Source organism: Rissa tridactyla, chromosome 4 (genome assembly GCF_028500815.1).
Source record: "Rissa tridactyla isolate bRisTri1 chromosome 4, bRisTri1.patW.cur.20221130, whole genome shotgun sequence".
NCBI lineage: Eukaryota > Metazoa > Chordata > Aves > Charadriiformes > Laridae > Rissa > Rissa tridactyla.
Genome location: NC_071469.1, coordinates 1,708,336 through 1,730,089, shown reverse-complemented (window position 1 = coordinate 1,730,089; position 21,754 = coordinate 1,708,336). Strand labels below are relative to the sequence as shown.

Sequence of the window (21,754 nt, the reverse complement as noted above, 5' to 3'; positions counted from 1 at the left end):
GCTGGGGGCTAGCGGGGGTGCGGGAGCGGGGCTAGCGGGAGGTTCCGGGGACCAGCGGGGTCTCGCTGGGGGGGAAGAGCACCGGGGCCACCGGGAGGTTCCGGAGGGCAGCGGTGACTCTCCGAGGGGGGCAGCGGGGACTCCCTGGGGGGGGGGGCGGGGGGGGACAGCTGGAGGTACCGGGGGGCCAGCGGGGGCTCGCCAGGGGCGGGCAGCGGGGCCAGCCCGAGTTACCGGGGGCCAGCGGGGGGAGCGGCGGGACTAGCGGGAGGTACCGGGGGCTAGCGGGGTGTGGGGGGGGGGAAGGCAGCGGGGCTAGCGGGAGGTACCGTGGGCCAGCGGGGGGCTCCCCGGGAGGGTGCAGCGGGGCCGGTCGGGGACCCCCCGGCCGTGGCGGCGGGTGGCTGCGCCGTTCGGCCGGTGCCGGTGCCGGTGGCGGCGGCGGCCGGGGGGGGGCCGCTGTGCTGCATTGCGGGGCGGGCGGCCCGTCCCCGCCCGCCTCCGCCCGGCCCTCCCGGGGGGGAGCGGGGCTATCTGGGCCGGGCAGCGCCGCTGGCCCCGGGCAGGAATGTCCCTGCGCGCACAGATAATGTTATTTATATCGCCGCGAAGGGCGGCTCCGCTCCCCCCGCCCCGCTCCGGTCCCGGCTCCGGCCCCGGGCCCGCCGCCGCCGCTCGTTCGCCCGCCGCCCCGCGCAGGTGAGAGCCGCGGTCGCCCCGGGCACCGCCGGCGGGTACCGGGATGCGCCGCCTCCGGGGGTGTCGGTGTATAGCGGGGGGGAGCGGGAGGGGACCGGAGGCACCGGGAGGCGCCGCTCCCCGGGGAGAAGCGGGGGACAGCGGGACCCGCCGCCCCGGGGACACCGGGTTTGGGGGACAGCCCCGAGCCACCGGGCACGGTCCCCCGGGGAGGGTGGGGGGGGGTTGCGGGCACGGACTAAAGTTTGGTGGGGGGGGCGGAGGGGGGTCAGCACCCCCTTTTCCTTGAGGCGGAGGGGAGGGGGGGGGGGGTGTCCCGATGTCACCCCGTGTCCCCCGGGGCTGCTGTCCCCGCCGGGGACGTGCGGCTTGCCGGGAAGGACGGGGCGGGCGAGCGGCGGTGACTTTCTGGGGACACCCTGGGGACGCTTTCCCCGGCGGTGCCAGCCCCGGGCGGGGTCCCCGCGCCGCTCCCGGGTGCTCCTGTCACCCCCAAACATGTGCCGGCGGGACGCGGTGGGCGAGCTGGCTCCGGAGGCGCATCGCCCAGCCCGCTTCGACCACCAGTTTTTAGCGACTGGGGAAACTGGTGTTATTGGGAAGAGTTTTCTGGCCACTGTGCCCTTGGCCCCCCTCATCCCGGCGTGGCGGCGGGAGGATGCTCGTGGGCCGGGGGAACTTCTACCCCGCACCCCAATAAGTCGGGGAGCAGCCGGGGCCGATTTCCCGGCTCCCGTTTCAGGGAGGCTTTTGCCTTCGCAAATCTCCGGCTGCCGGAGCCAGGGGATGGCGGTGCCCTTCGCCCCCTTGGGTTAAGTCATTTGAGGGGGTGGCAGGTGAAGGCGACCCCCGCACCCCTGGTGGGTGCCATCATGGCCCCCCGAGGAGTGTTTTGGAGTTGTCGGGTGTTTTTAGGCCCCCGGCTGGTGATTTTGGGGTGGGTGAGGAGGCGCCAGGGGGGCAGCTCCGAAGAAGGGAGTGGGGCTCGGCCCGCGCCGTGCGCAGGGGGAGGCCTATTTATAGCCAAAAATGTCTGTGGAGTGTCAGCACGTGTGCGTGGCGCCGGCGGGTTAGGTGACATGGGACAGTCCTGGCACGGCCGGCATCCGCACCCATTCCTCCGGCCTTGGGGAAACCCAAACCTTTGCCTGCCGTGGCTGGGGAGGGGTGGCCGGAGCTGACGGAGCTGTGCCGTGCCCAGCGACCCTGTGCCATGCCAAGCGGCCGCGCCGAGCGGGACCATCTGCTCCCAGCCCTGGCCGTGCGCCTGGGAGGCAGGCGGCTATCGGGGGGCCGCGGGGATGCCCCCCACCTCCAGCCCCTTCCCGGCCACACCAGGAGCGTGGCCGACCGCTGGTTTGGTGGAGATGAGGAATAAAAGCGCTAATTGGTGAAGCAAAGCCATGCCGGGCAGTGGGCACCCCAGGGACATGCCAGGCTGCAGGTGGAGGTGATGGGGCAGCTGTTTTGGGGTGTTTTGGGGGATCCCGGTGAGCTCCCGTACGCCGGCAACCGGTGTTCCGGCAGCACACCACGGTGGCGGGGGGAAGTGACTCGAGGGTGCCGTGGGTGGCAGGTGCCGAAGCGCTGCCCCGGCCACCCTTGGGGTGCAGGGGGGACCTTGGCAGAGGCACGGTGCCAGCCCCTTGCCGGGAAGTGCTGATTCACGGCGTCGAGCCGCCGGCCGGGGGGAAGGCGATGCTGCCCTGGCTCCGGCCGCAGGATGCTCGCAGCGGGGCCGGCACCCCGGCATTCCCGGCTTTCCTCTCGCTGAGCCGGGGAAATGGCAATGCCGGGGCGGCGGGTGCCGGCGGCGACGTGGCTCCGCCAAACGGGGCGGTTTGGAAGGCGCTGGTGCGGCAGAGGGAGATTTAAAGGGTCGGTGAGCACCCGCGCTCGAAATGCACGCTGGCGGCTCCCTTGGGCCCCGCTGTGGCTCGCTTCGGCGTGATCTCCTCCTCCTCCTTCTCCTCCTCCTTCTCCTTCTCCTCCTCCTCCTCCTCCTCCTCCTCCTCCTCCTCGTTGTTGTGGTGATGGTGTGGGGGAGGCATGGCCAGGACCGAGGTCTCCCACCAGGACGGCAGCGCCGCAGAGACCCAACACAACTCAGCACACCTCATGGTGCCCGGGCGGCCCGGCTGCAGCTCCTGCGGTGTTGGGGTCCCCAAGTTGGGCTTCCCCTGGGGTTTTGGCCGCGGGATGGGAGGGCTGGCAGCAGCATGGAGCCACTCGGGGGGGCTGCGGGCCCCGCTCCCATGCGCTCCGACACACGCCGGCCTGGCCTTCCACGCTCTCCTCTGCCTTCTTGCACGCGTTCACGTGTCCTTGCTCGCACCTGCACGCTCCCACGTGTCCTTGTTTATGCATGCACACTCTTGCATGCTCCGGCATGCTCCCGCATGTTCTTGCTCACACGTGCATCCTTTTGCACGCTTGTCCATGTCCTTGCGTGCTCTGGCACGCTTCTGCATGTCCTTGCTCACACATGCATCCTTTTACATGCTCTGGCATCTCCTTGCACGCTCCGGCACGCTCCTGCACATCCTTGCTCACACGTGCATCCTTTTGCACGCTCCTTCATCTCCTTGCATGCTCTGGCACGCTCCTGCATGTTCTTGCTCACAGATGCACGCTCTTGCACGCTCTAGCACACTTCTGCGTGCCCTTGCTCACACGTGCATCCTTTTGCACGCTCATTCATGCCCTTGCACGCTCTGGCACCCTCCTGCATGCCCTTGCTCACACGTGCGTCCTTTTACACGCTCCTGCATGCCCTTGCACGCTCTGGCATGTTCCTACATGTACTTGTTTGTGCATGCACACTCTTGCACGCTCTGGCATGCTCCCGCATGTCCTTGCTCACACGTGCATCCTTTTACACGCTCCTTCATGTCCTTGCACGCTCTTGCCACGCTCCTGCCTGCCCTTGCATGCTGCGGCACGCTCTGGCGTGCAAGCGGCCGGCCCCGGCCCTGCCTGCGCGGGGGCGATTAGGGTGCGGAGCCGGGGCGCAGCCCAGCCCTGCCGGCCCCGATAAAGTTCTGCCACCGTCACCTGCGCGGGGGTCCCCGGGGACCGGGGGGTGTCACTGCTCATGGGGACACCAGGGGTTCGGGGGTTCCCCCCCCTGCACCCACAGCCACGGGCTCCCAGTGGCTCCAGGGTGCCAGGAGGGGGTGCCGGCCATGGGGACCCCCCAGGCTGGCTCCCCGCACCCCTTGGGTGCCCCAACCGCCTCCTCCCTGCCACCGACAGCTGCTCGCAGGCATTTTTAGATACCGGCCATGTCCTATCTGCGTCTCAAATGTCCCCGGGGGTGGGTGGCCCCCCCATCCCGACCGGCAGCTGTCACCCGCTTTCGGCCGCGGGTGCAGGCGAAGCCCCTCCACGGCGCAGGCGTCGGGGTGGGTGCCAGCAGCGCCCGGAGGGGCACCCAGAGTTAGAGTTTGGGGTTGGGGGGGGACACCCCTGGGGACATGGGGTGGGCTGGCAGGACCCGGGTGGGGAGGCGGCACCGTTAGGTAGCCACCAGCACGGTCTGGCAGAGGGGTCCGTGCCGGCGGGGGGAGCCCCCGGGGGGTGCAGCACCCAGGTGCCCCCCAACACCTGGGTGGAGGCGAGGCTAAATCCTTCTGAGCTGCTTAACCGGGCTCAGCGCCGTAAATCCCCGCGGGCGGTGGGGCTGGCGAGCGGCCGCCGCCATGCCGATGCCCCCGCTCTCCTCCTCCAGGGGCTTCTCGCCGGTAACCGACGGCCAGCCGGCCGGGGGACGCCAGGACCATGACCTCGGCGAACGACTACGAGCAGCTGGAGCTGCAGCAGCAGTACAGCCGCATCAACGTCCGCTGGGACGCCTCCGACGATGAGCTGGACAACGACAACAGCTCGGCGCGCCTCTTCGAGCGTTCCCGCATCAAAGCTCTGGCAGGTCAGGGACGGGGTCTGGGGTCCCACCTCGGTCCTGCCTCCCCAGGTTGGCCCTGCCACCGGTGCCAGCGTGCCGGCTCTCGTTGCAGACGAACGGGAGGCCGTGCAGAAGAAAACCTTCACCAAGTGGGTGAATTCGCACTTGGCTCGCGTCACCTGCCGCATCTCCGACCTCTACATGGACCTTCGGGACGGGCGGGTGCTCATCAAGCTGCTGGAGGTGCTGTCGGGAGAGCTTCTGGTAGGTCTCCCATCCACTTGAGGACCCTGGGACCCATGCCATGCCATGCCATGCCATATCGTGCCATGCCATGCCATGCCCCAAGACCTCTGATGCTCCACCAAGGCTGTTGACCTTGGCGCTGAGCAAGGCTCCACCAGGGTTGGGGTGGCAGCGGTGGTGTCCCCAGGCAGGGGTGGGGGTACTCAGCCTGGAGGGGAGGGTGCTGAGCTCTGTCATGCCCCAGCCCAAGCCCACCAAGGGCAGGATGAGGATCCACTGCCTGGAGAACGTGGACAAGGCGCTGCAGTTCCTGAAGGAGCAGCGGGTCCACCTGGAGAACATGGGCTCCCACGACATCGTGGACGGCAACCACCGCCTTGTCCTCGGCCTCATCTGGACCATCATCCTCCGCTTCCAGGTGGGGCTGGCTGGGTGGGGGGCACCCCTCAGTGGCTTGTTGCCGAGCGGGAGCCCTCCTCCACGGATGTGCTCTTCCAACCAGGGATGTCCTTCTGTCCCCAGATCCAGGACATCATCGTGCAGACGCAGGAGGGCCGGGAGACGCGTTCCGCCAGGGACGCGCTGCTGCTCTGGTGCCAGATGAAGACGGCAGGGTAGGTGGTGGGACCCACAGCTCACCGCAACGGGGTCTGGGGGTGCCCGGAGGGTGACGGTGATGCCCTGTCCCCATCGCAGGTACCCCCACGTGAATGTCACCAACTTCACCTCCAGCTGGAAGGACGGACTGGCCTTCAATGCCCTCATCCACCGGCACAGGTAGGCAGCACGGCGGTGCCACCGGGGTGGCAGTGGCACAGGGGGTGACACATGGTTGTGTGACGGCTGTCTCATGCTGTCTGTCCCCAGGCCCGAGCTGGTTGACTTCCAAAACCTGACCAAATCCAATGCCCGACACAACCTGGAGCATGCCTTCAGCGTGGCAGAGCGGCACCTGGGCATCACCCCACTCCTCGACCCTGAAGGTGAGGCTGCCACTGCCCACCCTCCTGCCTCAGTTTCCCCATTACACCCTGGGACGTGCCCAGGCCCCCTGGAGGGACAGAGAGGCTTCCACCCCATGGAAGGAGGGTCTGGGTGGGAACAAGGCGAGGACCTCACGAGGCTGTGGTGGCCCATTGCCCCTGGGGTGAGGCAGAGGTTGGGTCAGAACTGACGCCTCTCGCTCACGCCGGGCAGATGTCTTCACGGAGAACCCCGACGAGAAGTCCATCATCACCTACGTGGTGGCCTTCTACCACTACTTCTCCAAGATGAAGGTGCTGGAGGTGGAAGGCAGGCGTCTGGGCAAGGTAGGGAACGGCGTTGGGGCTGGTGGGGGGGAGGGTTCTGCCAGGGTGCTGGCACCCGGTGCTCACCGCCATCCCCACCGCAGGTCATCGAGCACGCCAAGGAGACGGAGCGGATGATCGAGGGCTATGGGGGGCTGGCCTCCGACCTGCTCACCTGGATCGAGCAGACCATCGCCTCCCTCAACAGCCGCAGCTTCGCCAACTCGCTGGCCGGGGTGCAGCACCAGCTGCAAGCCTTCAGCACCTACCGCACCGTGGAGAAGCCCCCCAAGTAAGCGCCCCCGAGCCCCCTCCCGTGCCCGCGCGGTGGTGGTGAGCACCCATGGGTGCCCCGAGCTGAGCTCTCTCCGGGGCAGGTTTCAGGAGAAGGGCAACCTGGAGGTGCTGCTCTTCACCATCCAGTCGCGGATGCGAGCCAACAACCAGCGCGTCTACACCCCGCACGAGGGCCGCCTGGTCTCCGACATCAACCGGGTACGGGGCCCATCCTGACAGCCCGGCCGTGCGCCGTGCCGCGGGGACACGTGGCTGCTCCCGTGGCACCCTGTGACCTGGGGGCAGCTCTTCCCCTGGTATCCCAGGGGGCTTTGCTCCCCAAGATGTCCTGGGGCAGGTCAGGGATGTCCTGGGGCAAGTCGGGTCCATCCTGGGGCAAGTCGGGTCCATCCCAGGGCAATTCCAGATCCATCCCAGGGCAGTTCAGGTCCATCTCAGAGCAGACTGGGTCTGTTCTAGAGCAAGCCAGGTCCACCTCTTGGGGGCAGGTTGGGTCCACCTCTTGGGGGCAGGTTGGGTCCATCTCTTGGGGGCAGGTTGGGTCCATCTCTTGGGGGTAGGTTGGGTCCATCTCTTGGGGTATGTTTGGGCCATCTCTTGGGGGCAGGTTGGGGCCATCTCTTGGGGGTCAGTTGGGTTCATCTTCTGGGGCAGTTCAAGTCCATCCCAGGACACACTGAGTCCATCCAGGGGCAGGTCATGTCCATCCCAGGGCAGGTTGGGTTCCTGTAGCCATGCTTCTTCACCAGTGGGTCACATTGGGGTTCACCAGCAGACCAAGACATGGGTGGGTGGGGGGACATGGGACACAGATGCCACCCATGTCCGGTGCCGCCTTCCCCCAGGCCTGGGAGCAGCTGGAGAAAGCGGAGCACGAGCGGGAGCTGGCGCTGCGCAACGAGCTCATCCGGCAGGAGAAGCTGGAGCAGCTGGCACGGCGCTTCGACCGCAAAGCGGCCATGCGGGAGGCCTGGCTGAGCGAGAATCAGCGCCTGGTGGCCCAGGTGAGACGGGGGACACACACCTGGGGACCAGGGTGCCCTGCCGGACCCTCACTGTGGGCTTTGTGTTGGGGCAGGACAACTTTGGCCAGGACCTGTCGGCGGTGGAGGCGGCCAAGAAGAAGCACGAGGCCATCGAGACAGACACGGCCGCCTACAAGGAGCGGGTGCAGGCCATCGAGGCGGTGGCGAAGGAGCTGGAGGTGGAGGGCTACCACGACATCCAGCGCATCAAGGCGCGCAAGGACAACATCCTGCGGCTCTGGGAGCAGCTCCTGGAGCTGCTGGCCGCCCGGCGCCAGCGCCTGGAGATGAACCTCGCCCTGCAGCACCTCTTCCAGGAGATGCTCCACAGCATCGACTGGATGGATGAGGTCAAGGTGAGCCGTGGGGTGCCACCACGGGTGGGGTGCCTCAGTCCCACCAGGCAAAACGTTGGTGGGACCCACCTGGAGAAGCAGATGAGATGCTGGGGTGCTGGCGGCGGCTTTTGGGTGTCGGTGGGTGCCGTCTGCCAGAGCTGGTGGTGGGTGACGGCTGGGACTCTCCTGCAGGTGCAGTTGGCATCGCCGGAATCCGGGAAGCACCTTCTGGAGGCGGAGGAGCTGCTGCAGACCCACCGGCTGCTGGAGCGGGACATGGCCCTGCAGGCAGAGAAGACACGCGCCATCAGCGCCGCTGCCCTCCGCTTCGCCGACGCCGAGGGTAGGTGTGCCGGGACGCACCGGGACCGCGGCACAGCCGGGGGAAGCCGGGACACCCCGCTGATGGGCGCCCACCATGTTTCCCGACCAGGCTACCGTCCCTGCGATCCCAAAGTCATCCGGGATCGCGTGAGCCACCTGGAGATGTGCCGTCGGGAGCTGCAGGCGCTGGCAGCCCGGAGGAGAGCCTTGCTGGAGCAATCCCGGTCCCTCTGGACCTGCCTGTGGGAGCTGGACGAGGCGGAAGGCTGGATCAAGGAGCAGGAGCAGCTCTACTCCTCCCTGGATTTCGGGAAGGACCTGCCGGGTGTCCTGGTGCTCCAGCGCCGCCACGCCGCCTTCGAGGCCGAGTTGCGGAGCCGGGGCGAGCGGCTGGAGCGGGCGCTGGCGGCGGGCAAGGGGCTGGCGGGGCCGGGTGCGGCGCAGCTGCGGGAGCGGGGGGCGGCGGTGAAGGGGTTGTGGGGGCAACTGGAGGAGCTGGCGGCTTTCCGCCGGCGCGGCTTACGGGAGGCCGAGGGCTTCTTCCAGTTCCAGGCGGAGGCGGAGGAGCTGGCGGAGGGGCTGCGGGACGCTCGGCGGCGGGCGGGCAGCCAGGAGCTGGGGCAGGACGAGTCCCGCACCCGCGCCTTGCTGCGGCAGCACCAGGAGCTGCTGGAGGAGTTGGCGGCCGCCCAGGAGCAGCTGGAAGGGTTGACCCGACAAGTCGAGGGCTTCCCCCCGGAGCTGCGAGCCAGCCCCGAGGCGCAGAGCCGGCTGGCGGCCCTGCGGGAGCTGCACGCCGAGGTGGCCGCCCTGGCCGAGCGGCGGGGCCGGCAGCTGCAGGACGCCCTCGACCTCTACACCGTTTTCGGGGAGAGCGACGCCTGCCACCTCTGGATGGGGGCCAAGGAGACCTGGCTGGGGCAGCCGGAGGTCCCTCAGGCGCTGGAGGACCTGGACGTGGCGCAGCACAGGTAGGGGCTCCGGCGGGTGGCGGCGCAGCCGTGCTGTGTCCCGAAGTGTGGCCCGTTCTCAGCCTGGCCGTCCCCACAGGATGGATGGGCTGGAGCAGGAGATGGCCACCGTGGCTTCCCAGATCGCCGCCGTCAACCAGGCAGCCGATGGCCTGTTGGCCAGCGGGCACCCCCGCAGCCCCCAGGTGCGGCAGTGCCAGGAGCAGCTCAATGAGAGGTAACGGTGGCGGGCGACGCCGGGGTGAGTGGGCGATGCCGGGTCACCGCCGTCCGCATCCCCTCGCCGTCACCCCCCTCCCTCCCGCAGGTGGGACCGGTTCAGGGAGCTGGCGGCCCAGCGTGGCCGGGCGGTGGGCTCGGCTCTGCGCCTCCTCAACTACCGTCTGGAGTGCCAGGAGACCCGGCAATGGCTGCAGGGCAAAGCCCAGGTGGTCAAAGCCACCGCCGAGCTGGGACGGGACCTGGCGGGCATCCTGGCCACCCAACGCAAGCTCTACGGCATCGAGCGGGAGTTGGCGGTCGCCAAGGACCGCCTGGCCGCCCTGCGCTCCCAGGCTGACCGCCTGGCCGAGGAACGGCCCGAGGTGGCCGGGGAGGTGGCTGAGCGGCTGGCGGCGGCGACAGCCGCCTGGGAAGAGCTGCAGGAGGCTCTGAGAGAGCGGGCAGCCTCCATGGGGGAAGCCGGGCAGCTCCGGAGCTTTTTGCAGGACCTGGATGACTTCCAAGCTTGGCTCTTCGGTGCTCAGAAAGCCGTGGCGGCCACCGACGACATGCCGGCGTCTTTGTCAGAGGCGGAGGAGCTGCTGCAGGGCCACGAGGCCGCCCGGCGAGACGCGGAAGAGCACGCAGCCGCCTTCACCGCCTTGGTGGAGGCAGGGGAGAGGGTGGTGGGGGAGCAGGAGGACCCGCAGTACGAGGGGCTGCGGCAGCGTCTGCGCGGCGTGGAGGTGGGCTGGGCCGCCCTGGGCAGGATGGCGGAGACCCGGCACCGCTTCCTCACCCAGTGCCGCAGCTTCCAGGAGTTCCTCCGCGACGCCAAGCAGGCGGAGATCCTCCTCGCCAACCAGGTGGGTGACCGAGGTGGGTCTCGGTGGGGGGGTGGTTCCGTGGCTCATGGGCCACCCCAAAAAGGTACCAACCTCCCCGCCGTGTCACCCCACCAGGAGTACACGCTGGCACACCTGGAGCTGCCTGCCACGCTGGAGGGCTCGGCTGCCGCCCTGCGCCGCTTCCAGGAGTTCCGCGCCGGCATGGAGAGCAGCGCCGAGAAGGTCCCCGAAGTGGTCGCCGGCGGCACCAAGCTGGTGGCCGAGGGCAACATCTTTGCCGAGAAGATCGCCGAGAAGTGCCAGGCCCTCCAGGAGCGGTGAGTGCGGCGAGGGGCCGGCGGGTGGGCGGGCGGTGGGCGGGCAGCGGGGCTAATGCCGCCCATCTCTGGTTGCCCTGGCAGGCACGGAGCCGTCGTGGCCAAGGCGGAGGAGGCGGCGGGTTTGCTGCAAGACAACCACGAGCTGCAGACCTTTCTGCAGAGCTGCCGGGAGGTAGGGACACGGCACGGCCGGCGGCGCTGGGAGGTCTCCACCAGCCAAGCTTTGACACGCTTTTCCCGCAGTTCGACGCCTGGATGGAGGAGAAGATGCTGACGGCACAGGACGTCGCCTTCGGCGGAGCCCGCGGCCTCCACAGCAAGTGGCAGAAGCACCAGGCATTCATGGCCGAGCTGGCATCCAACCAGGGCTGGCTGGAGAAGATTGAGACGGTGGGTGCCGGCACCGCTGCCTGGAACCTCCCGGCTGGGTGGGATGTCCTTGTGCCAGGGTGGAGCCGCGCCATGGCGGCCACCGACCTCTTGGGTGTTGCTGGCAGGAAGGGAAGGAGCTGGCGAGCCGCAAGCCGCAGTACGGCGAGGTGGTGACGCGGCGGCTGGAGGAGCTGCGCCGGCGCTGGGACGCGCTGCGCGGCGCCGCCGAGGAGAAGGGCCGGCAGCTCTTCGAGGCCAATCGCTCGGCGCTGTACGCCCAGAGCTACGAGGAGCTGGAGAGCTGGCTGGGGCGGGCGAAGGAGGAGCTGCGCGCCGCCGAGCAGGCCAAGGACCTCACCGCCACCAACCTGCTGCTGAAGAGGTTGAAGGTGGGTGGTGGCGCCGCCAGCCGAGCGGCTGGGTGGGTGGCGGGGTGGTGGCACGTCACCTTTTCTTTTCGGTAGGGGCTTGCTGCCCCTGGTTTGGGGTCTGAGGTGTCACGTTATGTCCCCGAACGGGGCTGGATGGTGCCTTGGGGGTGACCGGCCCAGCTCTGCCCCCCAGCTCGCGCTGTTTTTCCCCACCAGAGACTGGAAGAGCAAGTGGGAGCACGTATGAAGGAGCTGGAGGAGCTGGAGTGGCAGAGTCCCCCCCCTGCCGGGGACATGCCGGACGCTGACGGGCACGAGCAGAGGCTCCGGCAGCGATTCCTCGAACTGCTGGAGCCGCTGGAGAGGAGGAGGAAGGAGCTGGAAACCGCCAAGGCCATGTACCAGCTCGGGCGGGATCTGGAGGATGAGACGGTGAGCATCCTCACCGTGGCAGGGTCCGGCGAGCCGGGGGCACCCGTGGGTGCCACGTGGGGCTCAACGGGTGCTCTCGCCCGCAGCTGTGGGTGCAGGAGCGGCTGCCCCTGGCGAGGTCGACGGAGCACGGCACCGACCTCCCGAGCGTGCAGCGCCTGGCCAAGAGGAACGAGGTGAGCCCGGGTGCAGCGGTGGCACCCGCCGCCCCGGCTGGTCCCTTGGGGCCACCCATCCCACGGGTGAGCCCCGCCGTGACCATCCGTGTCGCCGGCAGACGCTGCAGAAGGAGCTGGGGGGCCATGCCCCCCGCCTGGCCGAGGTGCTGAGCCGGGGGGAGGCGGCAGTGAGCGGCGCCCAGCCAAGCCCGGAGCTGGAGAAGCGGGTGCGGGAGCTGAAGGGGCTGTGGGAGACGCTGCAGGCGGAGGTGGCCGCCCGGCACCGGCGGCTGCGGGAGGCCGGCGAGGCGCAGCAGTACTACCTGGACGCTGGCGAGGCCGAGGCCTGGGTCAGCGAGCAGGAGCTCTTCATGGGAGCTGAGGAGAAGCCAAAGGTGAGGGGTGGCTCCCTGGGGTGTCCCCATGTCCTGGGGGGGGATCTGTGCCGTGATGGGGCATCCTGTGTCAACCCGGACCGTGCCACGCTGTGCTGTTAAACATAGAGTCATAGAATGGTTTGGGTGGGAAGGGACCTTAAAGGCCACCCAGTGCCACCCCCTGCCCTGGGCAGGGACACCTCCCACCAGCCCAGGTTGCTCCAAGCCCCGTCCAACCTGGCCTTGAACCCCTCCAGGGATGGGGCAGCCACAGCTTCTCTGGGCAACCTGGGCCAGGGGCTCACCCCCCTCACAGCCAAGAATTTCTCCCTCTGATCTCATCTCAATCTCCCCTCTTGCAGTGGAAAACCCTTCCCCCTCGTCCCACGGCTCCCCTCCCTGCTCCAGAGTCCCTCCCCAGCTTTCCTGGAGCCCCTTTAGGGCCTGGAAGGGGCTGGAAGGTCTCCCCGGAGCCTTCTCTTCTCCAGGCTGAACCCCCCCAGCTCTCTCAGCCTGTCCTCCCAGCAGAGGGACTCCAGCCCTCCCAGCATCTTTGCTAAACCTCACCCTGTACCGTGCCGTTACACGCCACCCCGTGCCATCCTGTGCCATTATTAAATGGCATCCACCCCATGCCATGCCAGTGCATGGCACGTCATGCCGTGTCACACTGTGCTATAGCACACCGTCCATCCCATGCCATGTTGCGTCGTCATATGCCATGCCATGACACACCATCCCATGCTAGGCCGTGCCATTATGTGCCGTGCCATGCCACCCTATGCCATGCCATTATAGGTCATCCCATGCCATGCCTCGTCATTACATGGCACGCTGTGCCATGCCAAGTCATCCTGTGCCATGCCATGCTTGACCATTGCTGTGTCATTGTGTGCCATGCTTCCTGTGCCAAGCCGTGCCATGCCATGCCACCCCGTGCCATGCCACCCCATGCCATGCCATGCCACCCCACCCCATGCCATGCCACACCATGTCACCCAATGCCATGCCACCCCATGCTACCCCATGCTGCCCCACCCCATGCCATGCCACCCCATGCCATACCAAGCCATGCCACCTCATGCCACCCCACCCCATGCCATGCCACCCCATGCCATGCCCCACTGAGTTCACCATTGCTCCCCGCTGCATGGGATGGAGACAGAACGTGCCCATAGGGTGGGCACTGGGGACAGACCCCCGTCCCCATCCCATGGCCACACAGGGTGCTGATGGGCACTGGTGTCTGCCATGGCGCAGGACGAGGAGAGCGGCTTGGTGATGCTGAAGAGACACGTGCGGCAGCAGCGGTCCATCGAGGACTATGGCCAAACCATCAAGGAGCTGGCGGGGAGGGCTCAGCAGCTGCTCTCCGCCGGCCACCCTGAGGGGTAGGTGCCACCACCGTGTGTCCCCCGTCCCTCGGGGCGCCCCGTGCCCTCAGCACCAGGGTTGGGGGGTGGTTCAGCGGGAGCCCCGGTGGCGTTGGCTGCCCTGGATGGGTGGCATTGTCCCGGCTGTGGTAGGGAGGTGGTGGCCGAGGGACACGGGGAGCGCAGAGTGGGGTCCCTCCCCCCAAAAAAAACCCCCCTAGTTGACAAGACGGATGGGTCGGGGACATCTTTTCCCGGGTGAGAACTGGGGTGTCTGTGTGCCGGGGCCGCGCAGGGAGCAGATCATCCGGCTGCAGGGCCAGGTGGACAAGCACTACGCCGGGCTGAAGGAGGTGGCCGAGGAGCGCCGCCGGCGCCTGGAGAACATGTCCCACCTCTTCCAGCTGAAGCGGGAGGTGGAGGACCTGGAGCAGTGGATCGCCGAGCGCGACGTGGTCGCCTCCTCCCAGGAGATGGGGCAGGACCTGGACCACGTCACGGTGAGGATGCTGGGCTGGGATGGGCACAGTGGTGCCGGCATGTGGTTTTTAGGGGGACGGGGAGCAAGCTGGATTCTTCTCTCTCCCCCACCCCCCTGCAGCTCCTGCGGGAGAAGTTTCGGGAGTTCGCACGGGAGACGGGCAGCGTGGGGCAGGAACGCGTGGACCGGGTGAACCTGACAATCGAGGACCTCATCGACGCCGGGCACGTGGAGGCGGCCACCATGGCCGAGTGGAAGGACGGGCTGAACGAGAGCTGGGCCGACCTCCTGGAGCTGATCGACACCCGCATGCAGCTCCTCGCCGCCTCCTACGACCTGCACAAGTACTTCTACGATGGCGCCGAGCTGCTGGCCCTCATTGCCGCCCGCCGCCAGGAGCTGCCCCAGGACCTGGGTGAAGACGCCGGCACGGTGGAGGCTTTCCACCGCATGCACAGCGCCTTCGAGCGCGACCTCCAGCTGCTGGAGACACAGGTGAGGATGCATCCCTGAGGGACGGCGGGGCTGCCCGGTGCTGCCATCACCCATACTCAGCATCCCCCACGTTCTCTGGCTCAGGTGCAGCAGTTTCGGGAGACGGCGGCGCGCCTGCAGACCGCCTACGCCGGGGAGAAGGCGGCCGGCATCCAGGAGCAGGAGCAGGAGGTGGCCCGAGCCCTGCGGGCGCTGCTGGAGGCGTGCAGCGGGCGGCGGGCACGGCTGGTGGACACGGCTGACAAGCATCGCTTCTTCAGCATGGCGCGGGATCTGCTCTCCTGGATGGAGAGCACCGTCCGGCAGATCGAGACGCAGGAGAAACCCAGGTACGGCTGCGCCCGGGCGGGCTCCCAGTGCCATTTACCGGGAGCCAGCACCCATGCCACTAACCTCTCTGTCCCCAGGGACGTCTCCTCGGTGGAGCTGCTCATGAAGTACCACCAGGGCATCAGGGCCGAGGTGGATGCCCGGAGCAAGAACTTCACCACCTGCATTGAGCTGGGCAAGAAGCTTCTGCAGCGCAAGCACCAGGACTCGCCGGAGGTGAGGGCAGTGGGGACGGGGCGGGGGGACGGCAGGGACGGTGCCACCGGGGCCACCCCGTGACGGCGTCCCCTCGTAGATCAAGACGAAGCTGGTGGAGCTGGTGGAGAAGAGGAAGGCCATGATGGAGATGTGGGAGCAGCGCTGGGAGCGGCTGCGGCTGTGTGAGTGTGCCGGCGGTGCTGGGGGGGGGACACACACCGTGGCTCGGCCGGTGAAGGGGGGTGGTGGCGGCGGTGGCAGGGGATTGAGCGCCACCCGTCCCTGCCCTGCAGTGCTGGAGGTGTGCCAGTTCTCCCGGGACGCCTCGGTGGCCGAGTCGTGGCTCATAGCGCAGGAGCCTTACCTGGCCAGCAGCGACTACGGGCAGACGGTGGACGCGGTGGAGAAGCTGCTCAAGCGGCACGAAGCCTTCGAGAAGTCCTCGGCCACTTGGGAGGAGCGCATCGCCGCCCTGAGGAAGCTGACGACGGTGAGGAAGGCTCAGGATGGGGCACGGCCCGTCCTGGCTCGCCCTCTGCTTGCCCTGCCTCAGTTTCCCCACCCCGCGTCCCCACCAGCACCTAACGCCTTCGTCCCCTTCCCCGGCAGCTGGAGCTCCTGGGCGAGCGGACGCTGCGCGAGGGGCTGGCGCAGGATGGGGTGACGCGTTCCGAGGCTCCCGACTACCGCCTGGATCTGGATGGAGAGCTGGAAGCCGGGTAAGAGAGGCCGGTGGCATCCCGGGGCCACCATCTCCAGTCCTGTTCAATATATTCATCAATGACCTGGATGAGGGGACAGAGCGCACCCTCAGCAAGTGTCCTGATGACACAGTTTGGGGGGGGTGGCTGACACCCCAGAAGGCCGTGCCGCCATCCAGAGAGACCTGGACAGGCTGGAGATCTGGGCAGAGAGAAACCTTATGAAATTCAACCAGGGCAAGTGCAGGGTGCTGCACCTGGGGAGGAATAACCCCCCGCACCAGGACAGGTTGGGGGTGACCTGCTGGAGAACAGCTCGGTGGAAAGAGACCTGGGAGTCCTGGGGGACAACGGGATGCCCATGAGCCAGCAATGGGCCCTTGTGGCCAAGAAGGCCAATGGCATCCTGGGGGGCATCAAGAAGAGTGTGGCCAGCAGGTGGAGGGAGGTCATCCTCCCCCTCTGCTCTGCCCTGGGGAGGGCACAGCTGGAGCGCTGTGTCCAGTTCTGGGCTCCCCGGGTCAAGAGGGACAGGGAACTGCTGGAGAGGGGACAGCAAAGGGCTACCAAGATGCTGAGGGGACTGGAACACCTCTCTGATGAAGAAAGGCTGAGGGATTTGGGTCTCTTCAGTCTGGAAAAAAGACGGCTGAGGGGGGACCTTATCAAGGCTTGTAAATACTGAAAGGGGGGGTGTCAGGAGGATGGGGCCAGGCTCTTCTCAGTGGTGCCCAGGGACAGGACAAGGGGGAACGGGCACAAACTTGACCATAGGAAGTTCCATCTGGACACGAGGAGGAACTTCTTTGCTGTGAGGGTGGCAGAGCCCTGGCACAGGCTGCCCAGAGAGGTGGGGGAGTCTCCGTCTCTGGAGACATTCAAACCCGCCTGGAGGCGTTCCTGTGCCACCTGCTGTGGGTGACCCTGCTCTGGCAGGGGGTTGGAGGGGATGATCTCCAGAGGGCCCTGCCGACCCCCACCAGTCTGTGATTCTGTGACCTCGGGCAAGGGGCAGCCTATGGTGGCCGGCCAGCTCCTGAGCATCATTTCCAGCATCCCCCTTCTCAAAGCATTAAGGGTTTTTTTTAGCAATTTGCCCTTTCGGAGCAGTAAATGGATGCGGGTGAAGAGCAGGGGTGAAGGTCGAGCTCTGCCGCGCCGGGGCTTTCATCCCTCTGGGGGGTGGGGGGATGGGAGAGGAGCGGCCATTCCCAGCTCCCTGCGGGACTGCGGTTGCGTTTCCCCAACAAGCTGGCTGGGAGGGAGGTTTCGGGGGTGCCAGGCTCTGCCGGGGACACTGAGCAGGCCACCCCCCCGCCGCAGGTCCGAGGAGGAGGAAGAGGAGAAGACGAAGGGCACGACCACGCAGGACACCTCCGCGCCCGCCACTGACGGACCAGAGCCGGTCAGTTCTTGAGTTTAGTTTTCTCCCTCCCCGGCAGCAAAAAAAAAAAAAAAAATGTCCCCGCATGTCCCGCAGGCTCCTGGCAGACCCCGTGACCGTCACCGCGGCATGCCGACGGCTCCCCACCCCCCCCAGCCCTTGCCTTGTTCCTTGCCTTGAGTTGAATAAATGCTAAATGACCCCAAAAAAGGCCGGGCGGGCAAGTGGGTGCTGCACCTTCCCCTTCGCCCCGGCTCCTGGGGTGGCCGGGGTGGGGGGGTCCCTGCAGTGGCTTGGAGCGGCCAGGCTTGGGCCACCCGTGGGTGCGCGGGTGTCTGTGGGATTGGAGCAGCAGCCGGAGCTGGAGTATTTGCCCCGGGACGGGCAGAACCCGGGCGCCATCCTCTGCTGTCGGCGGAGGGACAATCCCACGGGGACACCGCACGGCACCGGCCATGTGGCACCCGGCTTTCTGAGCACCCAGCTTCGGGAATGGGGCTGGCTCTGCCCCGGCACGGAGGGGACATCGGGCAGAGCTGGACATGGACACACAGGACATGGCCCTTGGGGCGTCGCCATCCCTTGGGCATCGTCAGCCCGTGGGGATGTCACCCTGCAAGGCATCATCACCCCGTGGGGATGTCACCCTGCAAAGCATCGTCACCCCAAGGGGCATCATCACTCCAGGAGACATCATCACTCCAGGAGACACCACCACTATATGGGACATCATCACCCTGTGGGCTGTTGTCACCCCGTGGGGCATTGTCACCTCAGGGGGCATCGTCATCCTACAAGGCATCAGCACCCCGTAGGGCATCATTACCCCACAGGGCATCATTGCCCCTCGGGGCATCGTCACCCCACGGAGCATTGCCACCCTTGGGCGCCATCACCCTGTGCGCCAGCCACCCTGTGCTCACTGCCAGCCCCCCTGCTCCTCCTGCCCGCTCTGCCCGCTCGGGGACACCATTGCTCTCTGCTTGCTCCTCCTGCCTGGGGACAGGAACCCTTTCTGCCTCTTCTGCCTGCTCGGGGACACAGGCATCTTCTGGCTCCTTGGGGACAGGGTCCCCCTCTGCCTGCTTGGGGACATTGGCATCTTCTGGCTCCCTGGGGACAGGGTCCCACTACCTGCTTGGGGACATTGGCATCTTCTGGCTCCTTGGGGACAGGGTCCCTCTCTGCCTGCATGGAGATATTGGCATCTTCTGTCTCCCTGGGGACAGGGTCCCACTGTGCTTGGGGACATTGGCATCTTCTGGCTCCTTGGGGACAGGGTCCCCCTCTGCCTGCCTGGGGACATTGGCATTTTCTATCTCCTTGGGGACAGGGTCCCCCTCTGCCTGCTTGGGGACACTGTCATCTTCTAGCTCCTTGGGGACAGGGTCCCACTGCCTGCTTGGGGACATTGGCATCTTCTGGCTCCTTGGGGACAGGGTCCTCCTCTGCCTGCTTGGGGACATTGGCATCTTCTGGCTCCCTGGGGACAGGGTCCTCCTCTGCCTGCCTGGGGACATTGGCATCTTCTGGCTCCTTGGGGACAGGGTCCCCCTCTGCCTGCTTGGGGACACTGGCATCTTCTAGCTCCTTGGGGACAGGGTCCCACTACCTGCTTGGGGACATTGGCATCTTCTGGCTCCTTGGAGACAGGGTCCTCCTCTGCCTGCCTGGGGACATTGGCATCTTCTGGCTCCTTGGGGACAGGGTCCTCCTCTGCCTGCATGGAGATATTGGCATTTTCTGGCTCCTTGGGGACAGGGTCCCACTGCCTGCTTGGGGACATTGGCATCTTCTGGCTCCTTGGGGACAGGGTCCCACTGCCTGCTTGGGGACATTGGCATCTTCTAGCTCCTTGGGGACAGGGTCCCTCTCTGCCTGCATGGAGATATTGGCATCTTCTAGCTCCTTGGGGAGAGGGTCCCACTGTCTGCTTGGGGACATTGGCATCTTCTGGCTCCCTGGGGACAGGGTCCCACTGTCTGCTTGGGGACATTGGCATCTTCTGGCTCCCAGGGGACAGGGTCCTCCTCTGCCTGCTTGGGGACGTGGGTGTCTTCTGGCTCCTTGGGGACAGGGTCCCCCTCTGCCTGCTTGGGGACACTGGCATCTTCTGGCTCCCTGGGGACAGGAGCCCCCTCTCTCTGCTTCGGGACAAGTTACTGCCTGCTTGCTTGGGGACACCGTCCCTCTCTGCCTGCCCGCTTGGGGACACGGTCACCTCCCAGCTTCCAAGGCCGGCGTCCCTCCTCCCATCCCTCGTGGTGGGACACACCGCGGGACCTCCCCGTCCCCCTGTGGTGACAGCAGACACAGCCGTGCCGGGCTGGGGCTGTCCCCGAGCGCAGGAGGAGGGCACGGGCACCCCGGGATCGCCACCCCCCGGCCCTGTGGCACCCGTCTGTTGCCACCGGGCGGCCATCCCATCCCACCACGGCCCCCGACTGGACCCAGTCTGCCCTCTGGCATCCCCCACTGTCCCCAAGCCCCCTGGGTGACAACCCCAGGGTGGCTCAGCCCCCCCCATCTCAAACCGGGGGGGGGGGCCCTGGCACCGCGCTGAGCCCGGGGTGTGTGTCCTGGGGCTGCACCGTGTCCCAGCCACTCACTGGTGTCCTCCCAGTAGCCACCAGCTCCCATGTGCCGGAGCTGCTGGGGTCACTGTCACCGAGAGCTGACCCACCCCTGGCTGGCACCCACCACCAGGCCACCTGCTTGGGGACCACGAGCCCCCGCTGGGGACAGGGTTGCCACCGTGGGCAGGGACAGGACCTCAGGATGTGGCTTTTGGTGGCGGGCGGTGACACGGCGGTGTAACGGGGCTGTTGCTTTGCGGCAGCTGGCGCGGACGATGAGCAACGAGAAGCCAGTGTCACCGAGCCCACGGCCACCGCGGGAGGAGCTGGAGGAGCCGGCCACGTTGCCGGCCCGTGCCAGCAGTGTCCAGCTGGAGGGCTACCTCGGCCGCAAGCACGACCTGGAGGCAGCCACCAAACGGGCGTCCAACCGGTAGGCGCAGTGGCTGTGGCAGCGGCGGCGGTGGCGGCGGGCAGTGCGGGCGCGCGGCGTGGTGACGTTGGCAGTGTGGCGGCAGGTCGTGGAGCACGCGGTACTGCGTGCTGCGGGGCGGCCAGCTCGCCTTCTTCAAGGATGCCAAGAGCCGGGCGTTGGGGCTACCGTGCCACGGCGAAGAGCCCCTGGGGCTACGGGACGCCCTCTGCGAGGTGGCCGCCGGCTACAAGAAGAAGAAGCACGTCTTCAAACTCAGGTGAGGCACCAGCGTGGGGTGGGCGGCGTGGCACAGGGTGACACATGCCTCACTGCCACCCGCCCTCCGTCCCCAGGCTCAGCAATGGCAGCGAGTGGCTCTTCCATGGCAAGGATGAGGTGAGAGGGGACACGGGGGGACACGGGGTAGCCAGGGGGACACAGGGGTGAGGCTGGAGATGCCCAGGAGGGGACAGAGGGGACCAGCGGTGCCCAGGAGGGAACCCGGGTGGCTGGTGGTGGCCAGGGGGACACACAGAGTGGGCAATGGTACCCAGGGGGACAGAGAGTGGCTGGTGGTTCCTGGGGGACACAGGGGGACTAGCAGTGCCCAGGGGGACACGGGGTGGCCAGGAGTGCCTGTGGGAACGTGGGGTGGCTGGCAGTGCCCAGGGGGACACAGGGTGGCCAGTGGGACATGGCGGGGCTAGAGATGCCCAGGGGGATGCAGAGGGGACCAGCGGTACCCGGGAGGGGGGGGGGGGACACACACACACAGGGTGACCTGTAGTGCCCAGTGGCACGGCCAGGGGTGCCGTGGGGACATGGTGGGGGACACGGGGTGCCCAGGTAGACATGGGGTGGCCAGGGGTGCCATGAGGACATGGTGGGGAGCTACCAATGCCCAGGGGTCCATGGGCGCCATGAGGACACGGTGAGGGGCTGGCGGTGCCCAGGGGGACACATGTACCCGGGGAAGATGTGGGGCAGCTGGCATCACCCGGAGGGACACGTGGTGGCCGGGAAAGTGCCGGGGGGGGGCCGGGGGAGCCCCCCCTGAGGCGGTGGCCGTGCCCGCAGGAGGAGCTGCAGGCCTGGCTGCAGGGGTTGAGCGTGGCGATAACCGAGTGCGGGGGCAGCCGGGGGAAGGCGCAGAGCCTGCCCCTGCCCCTGCCCCCCGCCCCGGCCCCCCCGGAACCCCCCCTGCCCCGCAAGGACAAGGAGAAACGGTTCAGCTTCTTCCCAAAAAAGAAATAACCCCCTCCTTTGAGGGGAGGGGAGGGGAGGGGGGGGGGAACCCCGCGCCCCGGGGTCACGGCGGCGGTGCCCGCGGCCACGCGTGCGCAGGGACACGCGTGTGCGTGTGGCTATAGGTCCCGGCGGGTCTATGGGGCAGGTGACGGGCTTCACGCGTGGGCAGGAGCCGGACAGTCCCCGTATAAGGGACAGGGCGCACGTCCATGTCCGCATATACGGCGGCACGTAGAGGAGCCTGCCCCCCCCCCCCCCCCCCCCCCGGCTCCGTGTGCGCCAAACACGCGTGTGCGCCAAACACGCGTGTGCACATGTGTATATATATATATTTGTATTTATATATATACATCCATTTCCATGCTTAAGGGTATCACACAC

The 21,754-nt window shown here is 67.4% G+C and overlaps 1 protein-coding gene across 1 annotated transcript; it reads left to right on the top strand.

Moving 5' to 3' along the window:
* Positions 1–542: 542 nt before the first annotated feature.
* Positions 543–21,636, top strand: SPTB (spectrin beta, erythrocytic). Its single transcript, XM_054201512.1, has 36 exons — positions 543–699; positions 4,430–4,627; positions 4,716–4,867; positions 5,094–5,267; positions 5,372–5,463; positions 5,546–5,626; positions 5,717–5,832; positions 6,047–6,159; positions 6,243–6,430; positions 6,516–6,633; positions 7,281–7,439; positions 7,514–7,816; positions 7,991–8,141; positions 8,232–9,093; positions 9,173–9,310; positions 9,401–10,160; positions 10,257–10,459; positions 10,544–10,634; positions 10,706–10,852; positions 10,960–11,223; positions 11,422–11,637; positions 11,724–11,813; positions 11,915–12,190; positions 13,433–13,563; positions 13,841–14,045; positions 14,147–14,521; positions 14,606–14,850; positions 14,929–15,067; positions 15,147–15,231; positions 15,343–15,539; positions 15,659–15,768; positions 17,074–17,155; positions 19,974–20,143; positions 20,229–20,402; positions 20,479–20,521; positions 21,203–21,636. Exons 2-36 carry the CDS (start codon positions 4,480–4,482, stop codon positions 21,377–21,379), a joined length of 6,975 nt encoding a protein of 2,324 aa, XP_054057487.1. The 5' UTR covers positions 543–699; positions 4,430–4,479; the 3' UTR covers positions 21,380–21,636.
* Positions 21,637–21,754: the final 118 nt, after the last annotated feature.

Bases quoted from the DNA above. Each gene is read 5' to 3' on its own strand.
- SPTB (XM_054201512.1), top strand. From the start codon at position 4,480: ATGACCTCGGCGAACGACTACGAGCAGCTGGAGCTGCAGCAGCAGTAC. The intron at 10,853-10,959 runs GTGGGTGCCGGC...TGTTGCTGGCAG, and splicing joins GGCTGGAGAAGATTGAGACG to GAAGGGAAGGAGCTGGCGAG. The intron at 14,851-14,928 runs GTACGGCTGCGC...CTCTGTCCCCAG, and splicing joins GAGACGCAGGAGAAACCCAG to GGACGTCTCCTCGGTGGAGC.